Here is a 20240-nt window from a genome sequence, read left to right as displayed (position 1 = left end):
TGCAGGAGGCAGCCGGTCAATGACTCTCTCATCACTGATGTTTCTATCTCTCTCCCTCTCCTTTCCTCTCTCTGAATTCAATAAAGAAATATTTAAAAAACAAACAAAAAAACAATGCACTAACTTCTATAGGAAGATCATGAATTCTGATGAACTATTATCACCAGCCTTTAAGATTTGTACATATATGATAGTTATTACCAGGTTAGATAACTTATGTATCATCTGTATATTGACTACTTTACCCTGAAAAAGCGGATGTCTACTATTAGAGAGCTCTTTGTATTAATACAGTAATATACCAGTCTAGCTTTTCCTTAGGGACAATTCCTTAGCACTGTTAAAACAGATTGTCTTAGTAGATTCATACCCACAACTTTCTTTAACTTCCAGATAGACTGGCAAATATCCTTGGCAGCGGCAATCTGAGCCTTTTCTCCAAGAAGGCCTCCTATGGTAGCTCGAAGGATGAAGGAAACACAGCGGCGACCACAGACAGCATCGATCTGAGCTTGGGTGACTTTAGGGTGCGACTGTGACACAAGGCTTAGGATATGAGAAAGAAAGGCAGCAAAATTTTTCTCTAGCCATGCTCCTCCTAGTGTTGAAATAAATACCACATAAGCCTAAAAAAGAAAGGAGTTTTATCTTCAAAATGAAATCATTTCAATTCTATGTTAGTATCTCATCTTCCACAAAATATGCAGCATTTATTAATATTTCTTCTATCTTTCCTCATTTATAGCCACTTTAGCTATATGAATACAGTATTATTTTTCTGTTTACTAAGCCAGACTGAAGTCTGCAATCTTTCATTAACATGGCCTGTTTTAATTTGGTTGGACTAAAAGGTTTCAGAATAATCAGCATAGCAAGCTAATGTGTAAAATGTGTCTGTGGCTTCTCTGAACAAAGAATTCAAGCTCTTTCACATTCAGAACACGAGAATCCAATCAAACATATGAACACATTGTAAGAATTAACTGTGTTCCCATATCATAACTCTAAGGGATTTTAGTTCTAGATACAGTAAGTTTATAGTGATGAGTCACTGCTCTTTTATTTTCAACAAAGTTAATGGTTTATCTTACTCCAGAGATACAATAACGGTAGTTTTCTTATATAATTTGCTTTTTAAAAAACAAATAGTTTACAATTAATTATACTGGGATAGCTTACATTTCCATGAAGCCTAATGTCATACAGTATAAGACAATGAGGACATATGTGAATTAAAAAATACAGGTTTGTTTTAAACCATAACGACATTTAGAAAACAAGATAATTCAAGGAAAGAATGCAAAGACCTATATTTTGTTTTATTTGAAGATACTTTTCCCAGAGTTTAGCTTTTTAAATTTTGTTTAGGACCAAGACTTTAAGCACTTAAGTAGGTAACATGCTACAAATGTTTACTTAGGAGTTGAAACCATATGAAATGGAAATACAATACTGCCCATGCTGAGTAATATGTACTTAATAGCTTAAACTTGAATTGCACATGCACACATAAACACAATGGAAAACATGTTAAATCACAGGATACATAAAAGCACAAGCCTAGAAACAAACAAAATACTCATGTTTCAAAGGACATAAACAAAAATATCCCATTAGGAACTGAAAACACTGTGTAACAGCCTATCTATCTAGTTGGCTTTGTTTATGGTAAATAAGGTTTTCCTGTAACCTAGTTTTTAAAAAGTGTTTGGCCTCATCATATCTACTTATAAATATAAGAGTGTAAGTGATGACCTTGCATCGTTATCACTTCTGACTGGAGTCAGATCCTAAAACTTTCATTAAAGGGCTGTGAGGATTATATTTAGAAACTGATTTATGATCCTAACCTGAGTAACTCCAACGCGAACATCCCTACTGACTGAACTGGTTCCTTTCAGCATATCACCACTGGCTCGAAGAAATCCTGAACTCCCACGTAGAAACCCTGTTCCTAGTAACTCCAGAACTTCCTCCAGAGATGCTCTGCGAATGTTCTGACGCGAGGCTACTATAGCAAAGGACAAAACAAAACATGATTTGTATTTTGCAGGCTACATTTCAATGCATGCTCTTGATCAGAATGCTAACTGAAACAAAAATAAACTAAAAATTCAAACAAAATGCAAAAATTACAGGACATTATACACATTAACACACATAGTCATGTAAGAGTTCAGAGCTCACATCATAATGGACTCTGAAGTATCATGTCAGTGACATCTTACAGTCTACGTCACTTTGAGATTATGCTCTATTGCTCTCTTTTCTCATAGAAGTCAAAAGGTTACCAGTATTCTAAAACAAGGGAAAACATAAACTGCCTTAGTTCTCCATGAATGAAAATGCAATACAATGCTTTCAAATTCTTTTAAAATAATTAAAATGCCCAAATCATAATTTTATTTTTCCAAATGTTCTACAATTCTTAATGAAACTTATATAAAGTAGCCATGGTGTCCTACTTTTAAAAATTCTCAACTGCAGGTACAACTTTTGTTATATCCCTAGACTCTGAAGAAACCAAAGTAAAATATTACTAAAAGTTCTCAGTCAGCCCTTAGGCTACAATAATTAAGAGATTAGTCTGTCTTCAGTTTGACACAAATGAGTTTCTGCCTGTGAATATCTAAGGAATAGTGTTTCCTTAAAACAAACAAACAAACAAACAAAAACCCATTTTCTCCCTTTCATTTTTCTGAAAAATGATAGTCTTGAGCTCTGACCCTTGTTATTGATTCAAGTCATACATAGTACAGAAATAAACTTCTACTAATCAAAAGTATGAACAAAAAAGTCTACTCCTTAGCCTCAAGAGGAGATGGTCAGTGGAAACAAGGGAAAATTTATGTTGGCCTTTGGGAGAGAAACATTAGCGAATCATACAAAATCCATGCCCTCGTGGAGCATAAATTCTAAGGAGAGACAACAACATAATATGTGACTAGGCATAGAGTATGTTAGAGAGTGATTGAAAGCTATGCAAAAAATAGAAGTCAGGAATAGAGGCGAAGGGGAAGTGTTGTTGAGTTTTTAAACAAGGTAGTCAGGGTAGGGTTTACTGGAAGGGTGACGTCTGCACATAATCCCGTTAGTGAGGGAATTAGGCATACAGGTGTCTGGAGAAAAGGTGTTCTAGGCAGAGAAAATAGCTCAGGCAAAAAAGCCTTGAGGAGGGATATGATGCCTAGTGAGTCCAAGCAGAGATACGTGGACAGTGCAGTGGAGAGGTCTAGCAGGAGAAAGGCCAGGGTGTGAAGATGGGGACAGAGTAGAAGACAAAGGACCTTGTAGGTCCTTATAAGGATGTGAGTGAAGTGAGGTGCCCGTGGAGGACCCTGAGCAGAGGAGGGATATAATCTGTCACTTGGCTTCTGTGCTAAGAGAAGGCTGTAGAGGGGGCAAAGGTAGAAATAGGAAAACTCACTAGGAGTCATTTAGTAATTCAAGCAAGAGGTGATGGTGGCTTAGATCAAGGTGGATGCAGCAGAGTGGAGTCTAAATATACACGCATACATATTTTTAAGTTTCTTATTAGGAAAAATTTCAAAATTACAAAAAAGCTGCAAGAATAGTAAAATAAAATGCCCATATACCCTCCACCTAGACTCACAATATTTTCCTCATTACTTTCTCATTTTTGCAGAATATACATATGACTAGTTTTACAGAAGAACCCTCAATTTGAGTTTGTCTAGTACTTCCTCAGAATTTCTGGCAAGAGAACTACATAAGTAATGCTGTAAGCCTTCTCAATGCATAACATCAAGAGCCACTGTAAGCTTGTTGTCAGTCTGCCCCTACACTGGTGATATCATCTTTGAACACCTGAATAAGCTGTCTGTCAGGTTTGTCCACTGTAAAATATCATTTTCCCCTTTGTAACTACTATGCAACCTATGTGGTGATACTTTAAGATGCATAAATATCCTATAACCCATCAAACTTTCATCCAAGAATGCACTGAGGATTCCTACCTGCAGAAATTATTACTATAATAATTCCCAAAATGTCATTACCTAAAAACTATTTTCTCTATTTATTAGTTGAGAGCTCTCCTGCCCTGGCCAGTGTGGCTCAGTGGTTAGAGTGCTGGCCCACAGACCAAAGGGTCTCGGGTTTGACTCCTGGTCAAGGGCACTTACCTAGGTTGCAGGTTCGATCCCTTGCCCTGGTCAGGGTGTGTGTGGGAGGCAACCAATCGATGTGTCTCTTTCACATTGATGTTTTTTTCTCTCTTTCTCCCCTCTCTCTCTAAAAATCAATGAAAAAATATCCTTGGGTGAAGTTTAACAACAACAACAACAAAAGGAGCTTTGGATTCAGTAATCTATGAAAATAAGATTCCTTTTTATTTAGTAGGTTATCCATTTTCAATACTAATTTTGCCTCTAATACTGTCCTGGTTTTGACCAGTGGAAGAGTCTTTAGAAAGCTGGCCAGTGGAAGCGTCTTAGTTTTTGGCATAAGATGTTCTAGGCTCACTTTCAGACTTTCCCTGCTCCAATCCCATAATAAGCCACTTCCCCAAGGAATGTTATGTTCCAAGATTGTCAATCAGAATAGCAATTGAGTGTGAGAGAGAAAAGTAAAGGGTGACTTTACGAATTTTGTTTGAAGGATAGAGTTATCACCAACTTAGATTAGCAAGTAAAGCAGGTGTGAGTATGTGTGGCGGAGGGAAAGTCAAGCATTCACTTCAGGACAAGTTAATCTGAAACATCAAATAGGCATCCAAACAGAGATGTCAAATGGGCAGCTGGACATGAGTCTCTGGTGTCCAGGAGAGAAGACTGGGCTAAAGGTATAAGTCCAGGAATTCCTGATGCAGATGATATTTAGATGGCATTCAAGCCACGAGGCTGGATAAGAGCACCAAGGGAGTGAGTATACGTGAAGAGCCGGAGACCAAGTATTAGGAAACGGGCTTCTTCTGAGCACACAAGGAATCATCAAAGACTGAACAGGAATTTCTAGAGAGGAGGAAGGAAAACCACAGGATTTTTAAGGACCGTCAGGTCCTAAAAGGAAAGTGAGACAAGAGTAAGGAGGATCACCCGAGCTGAATGTCGCTGAAAGGTCAAGTAAGACAACTAAGAGCTGTCCGCAGGCCTTAGCGCGGCTAAACACTGGGACATAAGCTCTAAACCGCAGCGCTCTTACCCGCTTTGTTCAATAACATCCCACGTGCTCAGAGCAGATCCGGCCCAGCATAAGCACGCAAAAGTTACACACAGAGCCAATCAATGAACGTGGAGGCTGTTGGTGACCTTAAGACAAATAATTTCGGTGGAGTGTGATTGGGGAAAAATCCTAATTTAAGTGGGTTTGAAAAATATGGCAGGAGAGGAACGAAAGACAGGAAGAGCCAACTCTTCTGAGGAAACATGGTCAACAGTGTCGCAATAACCACGTATGGCGCCAGGTGGATGCGTGAAATACTGGGGGGGGGGGCACTCTGTGAAGTAGATGATTGTCTGACCACTTTGCTGTGCATCTGAAACTGATACAGTTTAGTATTGAATGTAAACTGTAACTGAAGAATAAAATAAATAAAATGACACAAATAATCCAGAAAAACAACAACTCTTCTGAGGAACTTTGCTGCAAAAGAGAAATGGGGTTCTAGTTGACTGACATATAAAATTTTCTTTTTTGAATGGGGGGGAGGGGGAAAGCATGTTTTGTAGGGAATAATCTGATAGAGAGGGAAAAGCCGAAGTAGGAAGGGGAGACTTCCTAGAACAATGTCCTTGAGCAGGTGAGAGGATGAGCTCTAATATATATTCAAAGTGTGGCTTTAACAGAAGACTGGATAATTCATCTTCAGTAACTGGGAAAGTCAGAGTCTATCTGTATAAATGCTACAACGTGCGTAAATTTGATAGGAGAGCCTATGGAAGATAGGCTATCAAATGAAAATAAAATGGGGGAAGAAGAAGGAATAAAAAGTGGGAGAGTGAATGGACTAGAGGAAATATTATGTCTGCCAACCACCCTTTAAGGACCTTCTTGAGGTTCATGGTCAAGAAGTAATTAAGATTACATAAATTCCTGGCAACTTATCCCAATGCTAGGAGAATGTCATACTCAATCCCTGCTACGCTGGTATAATATACCACCTATTTGAAGCTTGTTAGTTTTACTAAGAAAATCATTTCAGTTCTGTACCTCATAATCTGCATATTGTGACTGAATGTACCAACCTCCCACTCCATTTGTTTTCCAAATTCTTAAGCATTATATTGCTATTAGTCCCCTACTTAAAAAAAAAAAAAATCTATCATGACATCTAGATCACTTTTTAGTTATACGAAAATAACTCAACAATAACGCAAGCTAGAACTTACAGATGAGAAAATTTCTGAAAGATTAGGCTAACCTTTTTCAGAGTGGGTGAAGCTGGTTCTTCACTTTGTTTATTCTGATTGCAAAATTACTGGTATTAGTTTAGTGTACTATAGGACGATATACATTTAAATATTATTCACATTTGTTATGCAATTCTATACTTTGCTTGTTTTTATTGCAAATACATGCTAGTGCTAATGACACACTGATGTGCAATTCACCTTTTCAAGAGGGCTTGACTAAACATGTCTTCTAATTTCAAATTCTTAGGTGGATCAAGATTTAACCTCTTAAATGCCCTGAACAGCTTTTATTTTCTGGGGGTTTTTTTTGCTTCTTCTGCTTCCCATCCACCCTTCCACCTTATCTCCCACTCCCACCATACATGAGAAAGTCCTGAATTACAAGATTAGAACCACCACAGTAAAAATAAAAATTTCTTACTATAAATTTTAAACTTGTGGGTCTCAATTAGAGAATGAGAGGACTGTATAGAGTGTTAAGTGTTCTCAGGTAATTCTGATATGCTAAATACTCCCTGTCCTCTCTCATCTCTGGTTAAGAAACACCAGGATTAGAAAAAACCAGAATCCTCCTTTTCATAACAATAAACAATTTCTAGAGCAATGGTTCTCAAACTTTATTGTGCATATAAATTATCTGAGGCCCTTGTTAAAATGAGAACTGTGATTTATTAAGTTGAGCTGGGCCTGGGTTTCTGCATTTCTTAGAAGCTCCGAGGTGATGACAGTATTCCTAGCCTGCAGATGTTTGAGACAAGGTTGTACAAAACAATCACATTTTCATTTGTGTAAGACTGTTTATTCCTTGGAGATAGAATAATAAAGCAAGTTTTCAATTATTCGTCATTATTTTATATACACTGTAGAGTAAACCCAGGCAAACTCTCGTTTTCAAAAATACCCTGTCCTTTGATCACTGACTGCCTGGAAGTGTATAAATAGAGAACAAAAACTAACACAAAGCAAAATTATCTGTTATTTAGAACTATTTACATAATCGTTGTTTAATGTAAAAGAAGACAGTGACTGAATAAAGCACATTTCTTCTAAAGCAAAGAAATAAAAGTATTTTTTTCTTCAAACTTTTACTGAATTGTTTGAAAATGAATCTTAGGACCCAGAGCAAAGCTACTAACTAAAACTGATTTGTAAGACAGTTTGCCTTTTTAAAAAGTAATTAAATGGGTAGCAGTAATGCTACATGTGTTTGTTTAAATCAACTGGGAAGAAAATTACAGAAGACATTCTGAAAATAATTAAATGAATTTACCTGCTCCTGGATGTTTAGAAATTATAGCTTTAGCCATCACTGTCCCTAGTAGTTTTGAAACTGAAATCCGCACATCATAATTGGAACCTTCAAAGGACTTAAAACACAGTGTGGCCACACTGTCCAGGTCTGTACTCCACATAAAGCTGGCCTCATTCTGAAGTTCAAGGAGACACTACTCAAGTGGAAAAACAGAAATAAATGAAAAACAAAATATAAATGTCAGGTTCAGAGCTATGTAAGTTGTAGAAACTATCAAGATCTAACAAAAATAATACACAAATCCAAAGTTTCTAGTGATTACAGGAACAACAAATGAAAACTTACTAAAAGTCAAAAAAGCAATGTGCCCACATAGTCTGGGAGGAGAGGGCTGTAAAAATGTCTTTAGAACCAGCCTATTAGATATGAGCCATAATTCCAACATAATCAACTATGTTAATAAGGCATGATAAAAACAAAAACAAATCGCTTTCAAACAATATAAACCTTACAAGTAAATTTCAGTTTACACAATTATAGAGAGGATGCTTAGAATAGAAGGAACACTGAGTCTGATCATTCGAACTCACTACCTTCGACGATGTGCTGTTAACTACTTGATGAAGCTTGGGAAATTCATATAACTCTCTAAGTCTCAGTTTCCTCTTGTTAAAGCCAAATAGTTGATTACTAAAGTTGCAGCTCTAAGACCATGGGGGTGTTACTAGCGTTTTCACAGGAATAGATTGATTTAATTTTCTTTATATTAATTTTTAGAAATTCTGCTTATTAGACCATTTCACCTTTGCAGCTGCACAGCGAACAGCCATGGATCTATCTGTTAAGCAGGATCTAGCAGCTTTATAAATATCCCTGTGGCAAGGTGTAGCAGCGGCTCCAAGTCCTTTCAATATATTTTGCAGACTCAGCATAATCTCGTATCGACCTTGAGACTAACAAAGAGAAAAGAAAAAATTTAAAGAATAGGGAAAGAAATAGCATTAAGCACTGAAATTTATCTCATAAATGAGAGAAATACTCAAGCTTTTTGTATACATACTAACCAACCTATTCTGACATCAAGAAACATTAATACTTGCTTTATATAAAGTGTTTACTATCTGAAAAATGTTACCTGCATTATTACATTTCAACACAATAAAAATTTCATAGTGTTGATGTGAAGATTAAATGAAATTATATGGAAAGTGCCTAGCACAAAGCTTGCATGTTGTCAAATAGTCAATAAATGATTGCTATAAATGAGTAACATGGTAAAAGTGAGTAACTGACGCCTACTAGCTACCTGACCTTGAACAAATCTTTCTCTTTATATCTGTTAAATGGAGGAAATAGTACCCACCTCTGGGGTTGTTCTGAGGCTGAAGAGTTACTATATGTAAAGTGCTTAGAATAGTGCCTGAAATACAGTAAATGTTCAATAGATTTTTATAACTTTTAATATTTTTATCATTTATTGGTCTGAGTAGTTTAACTCAGAGGTTAAAAATCTGGGCTTTAGATTTAAAAAGACCTGAATTTGAGTCTTGGCTCTGACCCTTAATATCTGTGTGACTTTAAGTTGTTCTTACTTCTTTCTTCATCTATAAAATGAGGTTAGGATGAACAGCACAGAGCCAGTGTGAGAAGTAAATAAGCCCCTGTGGGGAAGACATTCATCACAGAGTCTGGCACACAATAAACACTGAAAAAGTAGTAGCTTATTGACATTTTACTAAATGCCCCAAATGATTTCAACATTCCAGGAAGTTAAGGCCACTGAAGATAAATAAAGTTGGAGGAAGTCAAAAGTCAACATCAAGTATCATTTCTAGCCCTGTCGGGTAGCTCAGTTAGTTAGTGTGCCATCCTGATAAGCCAAGGTTGTGGGTTCGATCTCCAGTCAAGACACATACAAGAATCAACCATTGAATGCATAAATAAACAAAACAACAAATTGATGTTCCCCCAATAAATCAATAAAAATTTTTTAAAAGTATCATTTTCATAGTAATTAGTTTCAGTTATTTATCTTTGCTCAAGAAAGTACAACAGTGACAAATTATAGGTGGAAATAACAAAATGGGTCCTAATGGGAAACTTCTGAACTTTCTTTTATCTCAGTTTTAAATGTTGTCTATCACTGATGGGTATGTATCAAAGGTGGGAATCCTTTTTGATAGCTCTGAAATGTGCTACCAGATCAACTAAGTCATAAAGGTAAAAAACAGTGAAGCAATAATATACTTATCAATAACTTAACATTTCTAAGACCTACAGAGCAATCCTTTGTTAACCACAGGGCCTAAAAAAAAAGTATGAGGAAAAAATAGTTTAAAGTGTCCACACCTCAGTAAATAAAAGTCTTACAGACATCTCCTTTTAAATAAAACCAGGTTTATAGATGCTAACAATGCCTTCTCCTGAATCACCTTCTTCAATCTTTCAGGAAACTACTGCTAAGAAGTGATCTGCAAAGTAGATTCTCTCGCCAGTTTTATGTTATGGACTTCCCTTCTCCTTGAAGTTCTTAAATCAGCTACTTGAAATTTAATGTATTTTATATTTGAATTTTCCCATATTTTTATTTTGGTACATTAAAAAAAAAGGTGCATGTAACTAGCCAGTATTTCTATAAATTATTTCAGAGCTATCTTCTAGACTGTTTTTCTCAGTAAGGTAAGAACAGGAACCAGGGTGATGTTTTTATATTTAAAGGTGCTAAGGTATCCTTGAATATTAAGAATCAGAGATTTAAAATGTTTTATATATAAGCATACAAATGCTTTAATTTCAAACTAATCGCAAAAGCTATAGTTGGCAAGAGATTACAGTATCTTGGAAAGCAAATGAAGAGACATTACAAAAACAAGGGGTGTTCCACAGTGGTAAATGATGCCAACAAGTAAATGAGGCTAAGGCTGCGCGTGTACTCCCCAGGCAATTAAAAGGCCATCCTCCATGCTATTTGCCACCCTGATTATATTCCTTACTCCCCTCTGATGCTGGTACAATACTAATCCATCTATCAGATGTATAGCAGTTACCAACTATGTATCTCGGTCCTTGGTGACAAGCACTTGCCCTGGCACTAGTAAGTAGTAGATGGAAAAGGTGATACTAGCAGAGGGAGCAGAAATGGGTCTACCAAAGAAATACCTTAGTGTTTGCCTGTTTGGATTTGTCTAAATGCACGAAATTCTACTATTGCATTATTGCTTTTCCGATAGAGCAATATACAAAGTGCATGTACATCACCTAAAATATTTCATTTATGGATATACTTCTATATATGCTTATGTATGCTTGTCATAGGTAAAGCTCTTTTATTAGCTCAAGAAAATACTATTGTTTTATTCTTTGGTCAAACTTGTGTTACTTACCTCTGCACTCTTCATAGCTTTAAGAATATTCCCCACTGTATCAGTAAAGGTGTTACCCAGTATTCTACCCAACTTCTTGTACAAGGAACCCAAACATACCACAGCAGCACTGAAACAACATTTAAATTAGAAATTAGTCATGAAAGAAAATAAAAGAAATTAAAAAAAAACTTAGAATATCTAAAGGTGACTAATTTACTTTTAAAGAATTAAATTTCCCAGAATCTACTCCATTGTTAAATTCTAAGGCATGCTACCCAGGTGAGCATCAAATAATTACACTTTCAATAACAAAAATTTTAAAAAGACGTATTTTCAATTAATCTAAATCACAGCCCAAGGAATCCACTCTCTCAAATGTTTTACATACTAGAGAATTAAATATGGTCTTAAAGATAAAAGATAAGAAAAGGAAGAAATGTTTTCAAGTCTGAAGTCTGAATTTATTTATTTTTAAATATATTTTTATCGATTTCAGAGAGAGGAAGGGAGAGGGAGAGAGAGATAACAAAAAGGAAGGTAACAAAAAGACAATGATGAGAGAGGGTCATTGATCGGCTGCTTCCTGCACGTGCCCTGCTGGGGACCAAGCCCAAAACCAGGGCATGTGCCCTGACCAGGAATTGAACCTCAATCTCCTGGATCATAGGTTGATACTCAATTGCTGAGCCAAGCCAGCTAGGCCGAAGTCTGAAATTTTTATCAGAAAAATATAAGCTAAAAATTAAATCAACAAAAATTTCTATGAAATTACTATTGTGGAATTATATATGGCAAATTGACTTCCCTAAAAACACAGGTGATAAAAGAAACTAAATCCTATGGAGAAAGAAACTAAGCTGTTCTTTTTAGAATCTTAGAAGAATATTTTTCTATGACATTTACTATTAATTTTCACTAGTAAGAACTAATAAACTAAAAGAACATTCAAAACGTGAAGGATTTAAAATATCTTTTTCTTAAACACTCAACTGCTAAAATTTTAGTGAGACAGTTTTCATTTCCAAATCTAGACTTCAAATATGTCTAAAACATTTTTTAAAAGAACTTTTTCAGTTAATAGGAACAGGCTAGATTTTCTTATATAGATTTTAAAATGAGTAAAACATTTGTATTTAGTTTCAAAATAATTATCAAGTAGTTTGAGTCAATTATAAAAATGATACCACAAGGAAGCACTATTTTGTTTTATGTTCAATTTTAGTATTTAACTTACAGTTTTGTGGGAAGGTAACTTGGAGAGTCATCTTTGCTACGAATAAGATCATTACACTTATCGATTGTCTCATAGACAGAGAATGTGTCTCCAATACTATAAAGAATGCCTAAATTCTTAGCAAGGAGTTTTCGGGTAGGAGGCCCTGGGGAGTTGTTCAGCAAAGATAGGAGCTGCTCAACAAGAGTCTTCTGTTTCTCCTTCACGTCACTCTAGAAAGGAAGGTAACAAAAAGACAATTCAAAGTCAACATAATTCTATATAATCCTCTATTTTTTTCTCATATATTTAAGAACAAACTAAAAGGGTCTAAAAAAGTGTAAAATTATTTTGATTAAAATTACAAATTGCCCTGGCCAGTGTGTCTCGGCGATTAGAGCATCCGCCCAAACACCAAAGGGTGGCAGGTTCGATTTCCGATCAAGGGCATGTACCTGGGTTGCAGGTTCGATCCCGGCCCCCATCAGGGCGCATGTGGGAGGCAACCAATAGATCTGTCTCTCTGCAATAGATCTGTACAAGGATGACATGCAAATTCATAAAGCGTTCCATATATTTTGGTTTTTTAGCGTGAAAAAATAAATAAATAAAATAAATCAATGGAAAAAAATATCCTCAGATGAGAATTAACAAAAAAAATAAATAACTTGGTGGCGTTGTTATCACACCACATGAACAGGCAGTTTGTTGCCCTGATGATACCTACACAAAACAAATTCTGAACCACAATATACTGGAGTCTCTGTGAATAAGGACAATGACTCTACTTCTTCTATACCTTTTTTTTAATGTTTGGAACGTAGAGCAAATTTGTATTTGAACAAGAGCTTCTTAGTTATTAAGCTTCCACCCCATATACAGGGTGTCCCCCCAAAAATGTATACACACTTTGAATACAATTGGCAGTGTTTATTAAAATTCCATTCCATTTAACAGCTATCAGCTGTTAAAGTGTGTATACATTTTTTTGGGACACCCTATATAGCTGTATAATATCAAACTATAACCTATCATCAGAGTTGACCTTGTAACGGTTACTTGTTTTACTCAGATCTTTTTCTAAGTTCAGTGCAATTTTCTTTTTTCAACTGTATACATCTAAATGCCAATAATGTTACTCCACTGTACTCGTCTGCTCTCTGAAAAAGGAATACAGAATATCATTACAATGGTAATGGTGTTCAGGTGATCACCAAGACTTAAAAGTTTCACAGAAATATTTGTTACTTTAGTGTATGGATTTTTTGTTAAATTTTAATCGTCTCCATGAGCAGTGTCTTTCCACCACTTCTGCACTAAAAATTATTTTATAAGAGAAGTAAAGTAGAACCTCACATGGCTCAGTATATCAATAGGTCAATCAAATATGGCAAAATATTAACAACTGCTGAATGTAGAAGAAGGGTATGAATGATTAGTTTTCTTCTTTTGTCCATTTCATAAGCTTTTAAAAGGGAATGTTTACTCAAAGACTCTCCCATTAAAGAGTACACACCTCTTTTTAAAGTGAAACTCCTATGGCATTATTCAGCACTATACTGCAGGGCTTCATGCCTATGGAGGTACATAAGGTGCAGAACATAATGAAAATAAAATCTAAAACAATGTAGTTTGTATTTGATATATTTTTGAGTAATATAAAAAATACTGGCTAATTTTTTCTTGCTTTTTTGTACAGAATAAACTTCCCGTAACATTTCATTATAAAGTCTTAATAAGGCCTAGCATTTGAAAGCTAAGTTAGGTTATTCTGAACAGAACTAGAAAAGCAAACCAAAGGAATAAAACATTATCAGGAACTTAAAGAAAAACAAACAAAAAACAGTTTTTGCAGTTTTACCTACCCTGCTGGTTGCTAGCAAGAGCTTCTCCAAATATCGCAACCAATCAAAAATAAATTCTGCCTTCTGAACTTCACCTAGTTGACTGCATGCTTCTTCATTCAGCAACAAGCTGTGAGCTAATTCCATTCCTTGCAGAAAATTCTCCTAACTGGTCTTGATTGTTCTCATTAAACATCAGTCAAAACACCTAAGAAAAAAATCTGTAATAGAGGAAAATAACATCTTAAAATGTGAGTGAAAAGGAAGGCAATCATAGTACTAAAAATCTTCTACAGAAGAGCACAACGCGTAATTAAACAGACACATCTTTTATAACAGCTCTAGGGAGAAACTGGGAAAACCCCAATACTAAACTCGTTCACAATGATGCAAAATCCAGGCTTGCACTCTGTCCTCCTAAAGCAGAGAGCAGACAGGCAGAACAGAGTAGCATTACTGACATTCACATGCAGAAACGTGCTAACCAGAGAGACATTCCATTACAATTCTGAAAATTTAAGTTTAGACCATTCAAGCGTTACATTTTCAGTTTTTATTGTAGTATAAAAATGGGTCATGGGTGCATATTGACAAATGACCAGATATCTAGACCTCCTGCTAAAATTCTATAATAAAGCTTGACATTTCCCTGCCGTTTCCTAGGTACACATTCTGTCATTTATTTGGAGATACTAACCCGGAGAAGAAGGTATTATTCCCATTAGCATCTGTTCCCCTAGCCTAGTAGATACTGCTTGCAGCTTGAGGTTGGCAGTTTTAGGAGAGTCCCACCTCAACCAGTATAGTCTCCTTATCTCTGTGAGCCTTGTTGTGAAAGTAAACTCCTGTTTTAGAAGGCACTTGGATGGATGTTGTCTGGGGATTGTAGCAATAAAGATCATATCTGCTCTGACCCAGATCCAATGTAGCCTTCACTTCATTGTAGGAAATAATCAACAAGAGACAGAGAAGGTTTTGTTTTGTTTTAAAATTCATGAGCATCTCCTGAAAATACCCTAGTGCCTTTCCAGAACACATTTACATGTTCATAACATATAAGTAGATACCATAGTGTCTTATGTTATCACTCACTCACACACACACACACACACACACACACACTCAGTTACACGCCAATTTATAAGATGACACTGTGATTACGGAATTTATTTTTAGAACATGCATGCTCAGATATGTATTGGTAAAGTAGTATGATGTCTGCAACTCATTTGCAAATGGCGAGGCAAATCAATTAATCAGCCAGAAAATCTGGCAAAATTTTAACAGTGCAATGTAGGTAGTGGGTATGAGAGTTATCATTTTAATCTCCTTTAATTTTTCTGTATTTTATTAATGTGTTTTTATTGATTTCAGAGAGAGGAAGGGAGGAGAGAGAGATAGAAACATCAATGATGAGAGAGTAACTGATCAGCTGCCTCCTGCATGCCCCTACTGGGGATCAAGCCCCCAACCTGGAGATGTGCCCTGACCAGGAATCGAACCGTGACCTCCTGGTTCATAGGTCAACACTCAACCACTGAGTCACGCCAGTCAGGCTTGTATTTTTTTAAAAGATCATGCTAAGTTGGAAAAATTATTGAAGAAATAAAAACAAACATACAAGCTGGCTTTTTAAAACAAATCATTAGTATTATGTATAAGAGTGACAGATATCATCAAGAACAATAAACAACAGAGAAGGCACCATATATATAAAAGATGAGTACTCTTTTTTTTTTTTTTTTTTTAAATATATCTTTATTGATTTCAGAGAGAGGAAAGGAGAGGGAGACAGACAGAAACGTCAATGATGAGAGTCGCTAATCGGCTCCAGCCCACAACCCGGGCATGTGCCCTGACCGGGAATCGAACCCTGATCGCCTGGATCCTAGGTCGACGCTCAACCGCTGAGCCACGCCCAGCCGGGCAAGATGAGTACTCTTATTCAAGCATCAAAACTAAGTTTGATACATTATAAATAAAACTCCAAGCTAAACAGAAACAGGTCATTGGAACTACACAGAAATTTAGATAGAATGCTAGAGGCAATTAAACTAAAACATTTAAAATATATAGTTCATATTCCCCTTCCCTCTTTCCTTCCTTCCTCCTTCCTTCCTATAATTTTATTTTCTCCCAGAGTTTACTGGTATAAAATTACCTACAATTTGGGTCATCATAATTATTAAAAATAACTGAAAAGAGTCTCTTTTAAAGACAGTAGTCACAAACTGGTACCCCCATTAGCCAAATTTGGCCTGCAATATACTAGGGAAAAAAATTAGTTACTAACATTTAAACATACGATTTTACATGAACACCTGGGTCCATGTCCCCATACAGCAATAGATGGCTGTAGATTCCTCTTAGCGGAGCAGGGACTCTTCAACAGGCTATAGCTGCCAGCTGGCCTGCCTTACTCACTGACATCATTTGCCAACTTCTATGGGTATTTAAATTTTCAACTCCTACTCTTTATCTTACTTGCATCCTCTAGCTTGGGCCAATAGTCTAGATTCTGACTATGATGCTGCCCTTGAGGCCAAAAGACAGCTTTTACCCACCCACCAACTGTTCCTCAAGCCAGCGTGTGCTTTAGCCATCTGGGTCGTCCCCTCTCAATTAGGGCAGACGACCCTGGCCTGCCTGCCCAATACCACCCATGACCTAGCACTGACAGTCCACAAAAAATAGGACATATTAGGTTATTTTCAGAAGTGTCAATTTAAAAAAAAATGTTTTTATTGATTTTTAGATAGAGGATGGGAGAGGGAGGGAGAGCTAGAAACATGGATGAGAGAGAAACATCGATCGGCTGCCTCCTGCAAGCCCCCTACTGGGGATCAAGCCTAAAATCCCAGCAAGTGTCCTGACTGGAAATCGAACCAGTGACCTCCTGGTGCACGGGCCCACGCTCAACCACTGAGCCACACCGGCCGGGCCAGAAATATCAATTTTAAGGAACAAGAATATAAACAATGGTGTTAACAAAATCACTTTATCAGACAGCATGAATTTTAGCTTCGTTTAAAAACAAACAAACACCTCTTTTCCTTTCTTAAATTATCAAAGTGAACGGACCCAAATATACACAATAAGGATAAAGGTGATAAATGCTAGAGAAATAATGTCTGGAAAAAACCTAATATACAGAAGGTGCAACGTAAATTTGCACTCAATATCTATGATTTTGTGAGGGGGAAAAAATAACCTTAGTGTCATAGAGAAAATTCCTTGTAACCACCAGGCAAGTCAAAATCCTATCTTAAGAATCAAATTACCCTTTTTGAGGTCATTAGGACTGCAGAAGAGACTTTTTTTCCCTTAGGCAGCAGCAATATTGTGGTGTAAAACGATCTATCAAGAAGCAAAATAGCTAAAACAATGCAGTGATAAATAATTCAGTAAAAAGCTTGAGATCATAAGCAGGGCACAAAGTTATCTCCAATGCCCTCGATACATTTCTCATATAAATTACTCCTAAAAGAAGTAGACAATTCATATTGGCAATCCCATATATAAACCTCTAAGTCTAAAATACACCTGTGATCTCCACACATACACTGTAATGAGATAAGCAACTGCATTTTGCAATAACATGTCCCTGCTCTGTCCCTGCTCTTATCCAAGTTTCACTTTAGGAGGAAGATTAAAATGCAGCCTATCTCCTATACATTTTAATGGAACCACAACCTGTCTATATATACACACCTAGAGAATGCTTATTTTTCTGAGTTTTTATTTATTTTCCACTTCTATATTTCTGTTGAGATTACAAAGTGATCAGTTATTAAAAGTAAACATATATAGCAATATATTTTTCAAAGTAGTTATGCTATTTGAAAAAAAGATTTCATAAAACTGCTGTTCCCACTGTAATGCCAGCCTTTATTTTTGACAGAAGCTAATACTTATTGACCCCTAACTATAGTCTAGGCACTGCACTAAGCATTTACATGTTCTTGAATAATTGAAAAATTAAACTGCCCATGAGGCAGCTATTTTTATTGGCCCTATTTTAAGATGAGGAAACTGAGGCATCGTGAAGCTAAGATGATGCCAGTGCTGACAGAAAGTGTTAACATAATTTTCTCTATGTAGGGTTTACAGATCTATTCTAGTGGAGATGGGAACATAGGTTGAAATTCGTGGGGGGAAAAAGTCCCCCTAATCTTTTTGGTCATTTTAGTTTCTTAAAATGATTTATTAAATCATTTTGAGAAGAAAAAGGAGAAAATAATCACAAATAACCAAAGAGAATATCAAACACAAAATAAGACAGATTTGTTGGATGGGTTAGTTTTGTCTTTCCAGAGCACAAAAGACCAATTTACAAAGTGAACAAGCCACTAGGCAGTAAGTGGAACTAATTCTAGCATGTATCAAGTGCCTAATGTTCTGAAATATGCCTCAAACTTATATTTCAATTACTTTTCTTAGACTTTCACCTCTCTAAAAGATATCACAATAGTCTCAACTTCGCCTCCAGTCTTCAGTTTCTTGTTTTGTTCAAAAAGCATAAAATAAGCCAAAAATATCCTCTCAAGAATCTCCAAAAGTTCAGGAAACATATAAATCTTAAAATCCAAACCTTTCAAAAAAAACAAGAAACAAAACAGTAATTAGCTTTAATCTAGAAAAAAACTAGGTCATTTTATCCTGACCTAAGACTCCCTTTGACCTTCGAGTTAAGCCTTGTAAAATTATAGGTTACAAAATGAGAACCCACAAGTTACACAAAGCATCATGCTTAAGATGTTGCATAAGGAGGCCCGCGCTGGTAGGAAGAAAATGATGTCTTTTTGTTGCTGTACTTCATATATCCCTAGGCACAGTCCCAAAGTTGGTTTGCTGACACACTTAACCACTATACTTCACTGATTTTAGGGTAAATGGATATTGAAGCAAATCATTTATAATTTTAGAGTTCTTTAATACAGTTTTATCTTGATGATTTTTAAAGCTTGTCTGTATTCCATTTTTGAATCTGAAATATCTTGCTTTTTTTCTTTCTACAATAAACTCATTATTTAAAAATCCAGCTAAAAAAAATCACTTCTTTCAGGAAGCCTTTCATGATTAATTCCCCTATTACTGTACTGTCTCCTCTTGGTACAGCACTTTTTCCATTATTATATTTATGCTCCTTAAAATAATGTTTGGGTTCTCTAGACATCCACCCATTGCTTAGACTATGAGAGTCTCATGTTTCCCCCCCCAAATCATGATTCAAAAATCTTTCCTTTTTTAAAAAATATATCTTTATTAATTTCAGAGAGAGGAAGAGGAGGGAGAGAGAGAGAGAGAAACAACAATGATGAGAGTCACTGATCAGCTGCCTCCTGCACGCCCCCGACTGGGGATCGAGCCCGCAACCCAGGCATGTGCCCTGACCGGGAACTGAACCTCGATTTCCTAGATCCTAGGCCGATACTCAACCACTGAGTCATGCCCAGCCAGGCTGATTCAAAAATCTTAGCAATGATTCTCAGAGTAGTAGCATTGTGGGTAATATTTTTTCTCTAGTCTCCAAATTTGTAGTGATTTAAAATCTTTTAAAATGAAATTATTAAAAGCCAATAAAGAAACAAAATTTCTGTTAGATTTCTAACTTTTAAATTCACAATACCAATCTGTCAGCATCATCTTGGTAACATCACAAATAGGGAGGACACATGTATAGCTTGCTGTATAGTTCATGGTTATGCCTTTCATTTTCCCATCTGACTCCCAAATCAAAAAATGACAATGGTCACTATTATTCACTGAGCCAGGAACTTTTTAAGTGCTTAACTTATATTATCTCTAATCATCAAACAGAAGAAAGCAAGGAAGATATTACTGGTCCCTATTTTATGGATGAAGGAACTATTATGTCAGGAAAAAACAGAGCTGAGAATAAACTCAGATTTTCTTGGCAACAAAGCTCCTTCTCTTTCCTTAATTCTAGGAAGCCTTTCTATTGGGGGGGAGGAGGAAAAACAGTGGTTTTGACATTAAAAAAAAAGATGTAAGGAACAAAATGTGTGGAATAGAGCATGGAGTGGAGGGTGGACACATTACCTTATTTTTGGGCTCTTTCTCTACCTATTTCCACCTACATCTTTCAGTAAATCACAAAATTGACTTCATCTCCCAACTCCTCCAAGGATAAAAGTCAAACAATTAAAAAAGGAGTGCTGGGAAAAGAGC

The 20240-nt window shown here is 36.1% G+C and overlaps 1 protein-coding gene across 7 annotated transcripts in view; it reads right to left on the bottom strand.

Annotated features, from left to right (window-relative positions):
- Positions 1-20240, bottom strand: part of HEATR5A (HEAT repeat containing 5A) — a 99091-nt gene that overhangs the window by 70514 nt on the left and 8337 nt on the right. For 4 of the 7 annotated variants that reach the window (XM_081145986.1, XM_081145988.1, XM_081145989.1 and 1 more), the window contains exons 2-8: positions 14070-14269; positions 12226-12437; positions 11010-11118; positions 8430-8579; positions 7645-7819; positions 1851-2011; positions 371-626 (exon numbers count right to left, since the gene is read on the bottom strand). In XM_081145986.1, coding sequence (XP_081002112.1) covers positions 371-626; positions 1851-2011; positions 7645-7819; positions 8430-8579; positions 11010-11118; positions 12226-12437; positions 14070-14195 — 1189 coding nt within the window. In that variant the 5' untranslated portion in view covers positions 14196-14269. Of the gene's footprint in view, positions 1-370; positions 627-1850; positions 2012-7644; positions 7820-8429; positions 8580-8989; positions 9047-11009; positions 11119-12225; positions 12438-14069; positions 14270-20240 lie in introns of those variants that run through there. The other 3 variants (XM_081145987.1, XM_081145990.1, XM_081145992.1) reach the window with 2 other exon arrangements.

This window comes from Miniopterus schreibersii (assembly GCF_964146895.1).
Source record: "Miniopterus schreibersii genome assembly, chromosome: 1".
Lineage (NCBI taxonomy): Eukaryota > Metazoa > Chordata > Mammalia > Chiroptera > Miniopteridae > Miniopterus > Miniopterus schreibersii.
This window is presented reverse-complemented; position numbering and strand designations above follow the sequence as displayed.